This window comes from Thalassophryne amazonica, chromosome 18 (assembly GCF_902500255.1).
Source record: "Thalassophryne amazonica chromosome 18, fThaAma1.1, whole genome shotgun sequence".
Classification (NCBI taxonomy): Eukaryota; Metazoa; Chordata; class Actinopteri; order Batrachoidiformes; family Batrachoididae; genus Thalassophryne; species Thalassophryne amazonica.
In genome coordinates, this window is record NC_047120.1 from 45,008,287 (window position 1) to 45,016,236 (window position 7,950).

Sequence of the window (7,950 nt, forward strand, 5' to 3'; positions counted from 1 at the left end):
TTCTCACAACACTATTAAAAACATCTGTTTATTTTATTTATTTCTAAGTGAATTTCCACTTTCTAATTGTGTGCAATATTAGTTCCAAAAGTGTCTATTTTAAAAGTTTAAAATAATGTAGACCACATATATTGACAAAATTTCAACATTAAGGCTATAAGTAAAATTTATGTGTTATGCAAACCAGAAAAAAAAAATGCAGCGATGACCGTGGCAAACAAGTTGGGTTAGAATGTTCTGAAGCTTTAACAAGTCACACCCTTTTGTGTATGTACTTAAACTCCAGACAGAGGTGGTGTCATAACATGAATTTATTCTCCAAAATGATGGTACAATGGAACACGTACATGTTAAAGCATATCAAGCACAGCAGAAAAATGAATCCCTGACTTAGCCACGTCTTTACTTCTTACAGAACCCCTCAATGATGTCCCACACCTCCACCTTCATGATGGCCCCTGACAATGGGGACATGGTTGCTTTGATGATCACGTCTTTATTTGAAGTCATGATGCAGTTACCTTTGGCCTCTGCCCGCACAAAGGCCTCGTCTTCCTTGTAATACATCTTTTTGTAAAGATCTTCATTGCATCCTTGGCTCTGTGGGAAGATTCCGATGGCAAACCAGTTCTTGTAGAAGTTATAGTCATAGGGAACAGAGAACATAATAGCGATTTTATCAGGATCTTTCTTTCCAAGCATCAGTATGTCATAGGTCATAACGCCCACTGCGCCGGTGGCTTTGCCTTTCTGCTTGCTGTAGTTGCACAACTCGGTTTTCAGCGGGCGAACAGTGGGCTGGGGCGGGATGTGGACATTCCCATTTTCCAGGTAAACCCTTTTGTAGGTAGAAAAGGACAAAATCAAAAAATAAATTCAAAGTTTTTTCACAATTATTGATCATTTTAGATATTTTACAAACCCAGTCATATTTTTAAAAAATGTTAGCAATCAAGAATCTGACATATCTGCCCACCTTTGTTGACTCCTTTATTTGTTAGGCAATATTTATTTGAAAAATAAGTTGAGGAGGGGAGGAATGTGCGTGACTGGGCCTAGGCATTCCAACAGTTATACAAATCCATCGTATGCTCAAAATAGCAAAAAATCAAACAAAAAAATTTCCCTAGCAACCTACTTTTTAATTCCAAACACATTAGTGTTACTATATTGTCAAAAGGACAACCCAGTCTCACGGCATGTTGTGATTCAACTATGCAAAGTTTTCAAAAAACAGGTTCTCAATGTAAGATTCATGCACGGGTACTTTGCAAGCCCATTAAAAAAAAATCATAACATATTGAAAAAGCACTAAATGGAAAAAACAAAATAAAGTAATAACAAATAACACAAAGCCAACATAAAATACATTGCAAGTCTGAATGGTAAGCTAGCAACGATAAGTGGCACTTTATGCTATTAGCTGAACAAGCTAACAGGTATTTTTTTTTTCAAAACTTCTTTGATAAATGACAAACATAGGCAGACTTTCAATTTGCCAGTGGGTAAATAATCATGTTATAACTGAAAAAAGTATCACCACCAGCATATGCTGTAAAGAATTCTAACATGCAAGCCTGCATTAATAGTTACTCTGTGCAATTAAATGTTCGGGAAAATGTAGGTTGCTGTAATTTAGAGCTGTGCTGCAGGTAGAGGTGGGCGATACCAAGAATTTTGGTATTGATCCGATACCAAGTAAATACAGGCCCAGTATCGCCGATATCGATATCAATACCGATACTTTTTCATATTTAAGCTTCATAGATTCAAAGGATCCAAAAGACCTAGAACAGAATTTTGCCAAACATTGTATGTGACAACAAAATACTTTATCACAATCAACATTTTTGTTCAAAAAAATATCACGCAACACAACTTAAAACAAACTCTCCTGAGGTACAAGGCTAACTCGAGGAGCGCTGAGTGGGCGGGCCAGGCTGAGACTATCCGCATGGCTGTTGGCTGGTGCCGCTAAGCCACGTGACGGTGCAACAACAAAAGACCAGAGGGAAGGTGCACTGCTCCGTGTTGTGTGACACAGCGCAGCACTGCTCTTACAGACAGAGGCTGATGAATCTGCATGTGCAGCAGTCAGTGTGTGCGGGAGAGAAAAAAGCTTGAGTATCGATCTTTTTATACGAGGATCATTCAGTATCAATACCAGCGTTGGTATCGATATTATCAATATTAGGATCGATCCGCCCACCTCTAGCTGCGGGTGCCCTCTTGATAACAACACGTTTCCTTTTTAACAATTTGTGGAAAAATTGATTCTTATCAACACAGTCATGAAAGACAAGTAGAGCACTCAGAGGTACCATGTTTAATAAAAATAAGTGAATTTTTCACCAACATCATTGACTGTGCAATAACAAATAAATAGCTACTGGGTTTTATTTTGCACATACTTGGGATCGGCCAGACAGCACTTTTTGGTGTAGTTGGTGAGCTCAATGGTGACGTTTCTTCCACTTGAGAGGTTAGCGGCCACAGCTTCCGCGGCATCACTCATGTCTGGGCTCGTAAAAGCTGTATGAATAGATTGTAAGAGGTAGAATGCATAAACAGATGAGTAGAACGAATCGACAGAAGACTATATTCATAAACTATAGTTTAATGAGCTTACCTGTCTGGACCACAGGTGTGCTGCTTGCTTGGGCACTGCCAGATTTGAGATGTTGCCTTGAATCGTTGGGTTGTTCTCATGAGCGATTACACCGCAACTGTTCCCACCAACCATGTGACTCCAGCTTGTCTCTAATACTGGCTCCACTCTTGCACAGATATTTTTGTAGGGTGTAGCAACTCTTGCATGTTTGTCCAAACCTTTAGTCTACTGTATTGCAAAAGCAAAAACCAGTTTGTTTAACTGTCACAACAAAGTCTTGGTTCTTCATGACGCCACACCCTACCCCGGGTGATGGTAGAATGCAGCACCTCTGAACGCTGAAGTTGAATATTATTGCCTATAAGTACGCCTGTGATGTTATATACTGGGATATGATGCAAAAACAAGACCATGAGACACTTTGAGGACTTCATAAGTTTTTTTATTCGCTCACATAAAGGCACCAACTTGGTACTGCAAAATTCTCATTTTCACATTTCGTCAAATAATTCCAGTTTCACAATACACCTGCCCTCATTGGACATGGTGCCTCTCACATCTATCCCGTTTTTGTTGAACATAATACCCGAGCCGTCGGCTTCCTGGCGCACAAATTTTCCGGCAGGATCGCCTTTGTACATGCTGTCATACAGGTCCTCATTGGTTTCACATGGGAGGTTGAATAAGCCCACACCCAGCCAGTTTGAGTAAAGGTTGTAGTCAAACGGCACTGAGAACATAACGGCCAGTATCATATCGCATTCATATGTGTTAAGAGGGAGCATCTCGTAGGTCAAAACGCCAACGGCTCCAGTCGCTGTGTTGTCATCCTTGACGAAGGAGCACACCTCAGTCTTGTTGCACAGCACCGATGGCTGAGGTGGGCTAAAGGAAAAACCTTTTTTCATGAACACCCTGGGGGGGTATAATAATAAAGTGGTTAAAACTACATTTGAGAAATTCTGACAATCAAAGGAGAAAACAAAAAATGAGATGGATCCAGCGGACAGATTTAAGTAAATCCTGTTCCATACTTACTTTGGGTTTGTGAGCCAATATTTGGAGCTGATGTTGGTGATCTCTATGGCGCAGTTGCGATTGGTGGGCAGTGAGTGATAATGGGCCTCTACATTCTCAGGCATGTTGACAGCTGCTGGAGACAAGTAAACGATGAAACTGCTGTGAAGAAACTGAACACAAGAGGACGATTATAGATGATAAACTGCATTCTAAGACCCTGCTGCTATTTTACAGTCCCAAAGAAATCAAGGGAAGAAAAAAAAACATTGAACCGGTGTGTACTGCTTAGGATCGCTTTAGAGACACGTTACAACACAGGTGTGCTTTTATAGTGATCTGTTGGTGATAGCAGAAGAAAACAATGACAAACAGAACTGATAATTATTGCTTTTACTTGCTTTTACATGTTACGATCACAGATTTGCTCGTCAAAATCCATTCCTGACTAATGACTATTTAGATTAACATGAACTTACTTACTTATTTTGCTGGGGTGGCAGAGCGTCCTCTGAAGGCAGCTTTGAGTTGGGAGCAAACAAGAGCAGAGTCACACCCACTCCCACCGTCACACAGGGCGGGTCTGATCTGGTTTAATGAAACAGAAAACCTCTGTCGCAGGTATGACACCTGACTCCAGTCAATACTATATCACTCACTCACCTTCAACCTCTTACTCAAATTAAGGGTTACATTGGGGGGGGTGTATTGGAGCCTATCTTTTTCCACATTTTGTTATATTACAATTATATTCCAAAATAGAGTAAATTCATTATTCTTTTTTCCCCAAAATTCTCTTCACAACACCCCATAATGACAACATGAAAATGTTTTTTTTGGGGGGGGGGTGCAAATTTATTCAAAATAATAATAACAAAAAACTAAGAAATCACACATATAGGGTGGGCCAATAAAATGTTACCACTTTTTGATCGTACACAACTTTTTGAAATGAGAACTTATTCGAAAATTTAATTTACAGACTTGTAACAGAAGCATCAAATTAACATTTGATTCCAAAGGTTTCCCACTTTGTCTCTTATTTTCCGCACAATTCAATAATTGATGACATGTTCAATCCATGCTCCTCTTCTACGGATTACAAAAGTGGTAACATTTTATTGGCCCACCCGGTACTTAAGTATTCACACCCTTTACTCAATACTTTGTTGATGCACTTTTGGCAGCAATTACAGCATCATGTCTTCTTGAGTATGATGCCACAAGCTTGGTGCAGTTTTCCTCTTTGCAGCGCCTCTCAAGCTCCATCAGGTTGGATGGGAAGCATCGGTGCACAGAGATGTTCAATCGGATTCAGGTCTGGGCTCTGGCTGAACCACTCAAGAAGAACATTCACAGAGTTGTCCTGAAGTCACTCCTTTGATATCTTGGTTGTGTGCTTAGGGTCATTGTCCTGCTGAAAGATGAACAGTCGCCCCAGTCTGAGGTCAAGAGCGCCCTGGAGCAGGTTTTCATCTAGGATGTCTCTGCACATTGCTGCATTCATCTTTCCCTCAATCCTGACTAGTCTCCCAGTTCCTGCTACTGAAAAACATCCCCACAGCATGATGCTGCCACCACCATGCTTCACTGTAGGGACAGTGTCTGGTTTTCTCCAAACATGACACCTGGCATTCGCACCAAAGAGTTCAATCTTTGTCTCATCAGACCAGAGAATTTTGTTTCTCGTGGTCTGAGAGTCCTTCAGGTGCCTTTTGGAAAACTCCAGGTGAGCTGCCATGTGCTGTTTATTAAGGAGTGGCTTCCATCTGGCCACTCTACCATACAGGCCTGATTTGTGGATTGCTGCAGAGATGGTTGTCCTTCTGGAAGGTTCACCTCTCTTCACAGAAGAATGCTGGAGTTCTGACAGAGTGACAATCGGGTTCTTGGTCACGTCACTGATTAAGGCCCTTCTCCTCCAATCACTCAGTTTAAACAGGGGGTCCAGCTCTAGAAAGAGTCCTAATGGATTTGAACTTCTTCCATTTATGGACAATGGAGGCCACTGTGCTCATTGGGACCTTCAAAGGAGCAGAAATGTTTCTATACCCTTCCCCAGATTTGTGCCTCAAGACAGTCCTGTCTCGGAGGTCTACAGGCGATTCCTTTGACTTCATGCTTGGTTTGAGCTCTGACATGCACTATCAACTGTGGGACCTTATATGTAGACAGGTGTGTGCCTTTCCAAATCATGTCCAGTCAACTGAATGTACCCCAGGTGGACTTCAGTTGAAGTGTGGAAACATCTCAAGGATGATCAGCGGAAACAGGATGCACCTGAGCTCAATTTTGAGCTACATAGCAAAGGCTGTGAATGCTTATGTACACATGATTTCTTAGTTCTTGAATTTTAATAAATGCGCAAAAATCTAAAAAAAAAAAAACAACAACTTTATTCACATTGTCATTAAGTTGTATTGTGTGTTGAAATTTGAGGAAAAAAACTGTCATCCAGCTTGGAATATGGCAAGTGAAGCGCTGTGAATAATTTCTCACCTTATTTCCACACAGCATATGAATAATGCCAATTATATTCGTTATACGCAGTCAAATTTTCAACAAAGCAGCGAGTGTCATAACAGAGAACATAAGCAGCCGTGACAAGCTAATTTAGTTTGTTTTTCATTAGCCAGAAGTCACCTCTGAAAGCTGTAAACATAACTGATAATCATAATGTATAATGTCACAAAACTACTTTAGTTTTACTTCTCCAGCTACACTACTTGAACATCAACAGTCAAAACACTAAAACAAAGGAGCTAGCTTGTTAGCTTTCTAAAACCTGTTAGCTTTCCAAAGCTAACTTCCTGGCCCACAGTGCATATGGTGTATCTGAAATCCACGGCAAAAGTTAAAAAAACAACAACATTTTTTACAACATAGTGAAGGCAAATTACAGACCCGAAAAGCAGAGTGAGGGAGCGGAGGGAGTAAGGAAGAACTTCACACAGAGGAAGCTGTGAAGCTGTGCAAGAAGACTAGTGAGGGAAGCCATCAAAACACCCGGATACCTCTGAAGGATATCCATGTTTCTGTGGTTGTGATTGGAGAAAATTTGAAAAGCACAACTTTTGCCAGTTGCGCTACCAGTCACAGCTTTGTGTTGAAGCAAGTACATCACATTTTCAAACCAGAAAACAGGACAAACCTAGGCTCGCGTCATCCTTATCTTTCTAGCAAGCTGTAGCTGAAATGCCGTGTCTTCTTTTTAAGAAAGTCCTCTCCATTATGAAGGTGTGTGAAAATGGTAAAGTTGCACAGCTTCTCCAATCACAGCGAGAGAAGCCTGTAACTCCAGAGTTGACTGTCTTGGTGGCTTCCCTCACATGTTTCCTTTTACCACAGTCACTCGGTTTTTGACAACTGCCTACTCCTTACAGATTCACCACACAGTAACATACCATTTGTATATCTTACTGATGTAAATAAAGTTCAAGGCATATTCAGTGATTTAAAAATGTTCATGTATCCATCCCCTGACGTATTGAAAGAAAACTGGCTGCAAAAGTGATGATTTGTATGAACAATCCTTATATTTACTTGTGGGCTCTAAAACAGAGGGATTGTGTAAATGGCTATAATTCCTAAATGGTTAATGTTATAGTTTTGTTGAACCCCTTAAAATTCAACTAGAAGTCGACACTACGTGAACATCCTGATGGTTTCATTTGATCTCCATTGTGGTGATGTACAGATACAATAATAATAATAATACAAAATTGTGTCACTGTCCAAATACTTATGGACCTGACTGTAGATGGTACTCTGTGCACAGGTGCATGCAACTCAGCAACTTGCAGCTTCCAGGTGAAGTACCTGACCATCCGGGTAGACTGGTCAAAAGTGGTGACCGCGCCTAACGTCTGCCTGTCTTGACATATTTTGAAAAAAAGAGCTTAAACCGACCACACTCAGTAAACTGAGTACAACAGTTCAGTTACATTTTTCAAATGGCTTCAGTGAAATAAGGGATGAAATTTTAGTTTATCAGTTGATAGACAATAACTCGAAAGGCAACCTCCACCATTCATTTAACTAAAATTAAAACCCACAACAAATTCCATTCCTGAGTTAATTGTCGTGGGCCCCACCCCTGTCTGAAAACACGTTTGTAGCCAACAGGACACCCACATATGACTGAGGTGTGGCAGATACACTAGATGACTGTTTTCTAAAGGACTTTGCAATGCATGGCACATGCACAGACTCCCTGAACTAACCTGATCCAGATCATTATATGGAAACACGCCCAAACCAGTAGAGCAAACTGGACTTGGTTCATCCTGCATATAGATCAATCAATCAATCAATCAATTTTT

General features: G+C 40.6%; 2 protein-coding genes across 5 annotated transcripts; both read right to left on the minus strand.

Moving 5' to 3' along the window:
• Positions 1-299: 299 nt before the first annotated feature.
• On the minus strand, positions 300-2,837 carry apnl (actinoporin-like protein). Its single transcript, XM_034193907.1, has 3 exons — positions 2,630-2,837; positions 2,412-2,532; positions 300-838 (listed from the first exon to the last, which is right to left on the minus strand). The coding sequence occupies exons 2-3, from the start codon at positions 2,513-2,515 to the stop codon at positions 403-405; spliced, it is 540 nt and encodes a 179-aa protein (XP_034049798.1). The 5' UTR covers positions 2,516-2,532; positions 2,630-2,837; the 3' UTR covers positions 300-402.
• Positions 2,838-2,969: 132 nt separating this feature from the next.
• On the minus strand, positions 2,970-4,235 carry LOC117530943 (DELTA-thalatoxin-Avl1a). 4 transcript variants are annotated; one of them, XM_034193911.1, is made up of 3 exons: positions 4,112-4,194; positions 3,650-3,761; positions 2,970-3,526 (listed from the first exon to the last, which is right to left on the minus strand). In XM_034193911.1, exons 2-3 carry the CDS (start codon positions 3,751-3,753, stop codon positions 3,103-3,105), a joined length of 528 nt encoding a protein of 175 aa, XP_034049802.1. In that variant the 5' UTR covers positions 3,754-3,761; positions 4,112-4,194; the 3' UTR covers positions 2,970-3,102. The 4 variants fall into 4 exon arrangements, with proteins under 4 accessions (XP_034049802.1, XP_034049800.1, XP_034049801.1 ...); XM_034193909.1 differs by having other exon boundaries at positions 2,976-3,526; positions 3,650-3,801; positions 4,116-4,229; XM_034193910.1 differs by having other exon boundaries at positions 2,976-3,526; positions 3,650-3,801; positions 4,108-4,208.
• Positions 4,236-7,950: the final 3,715 nt, after the last annotated feature.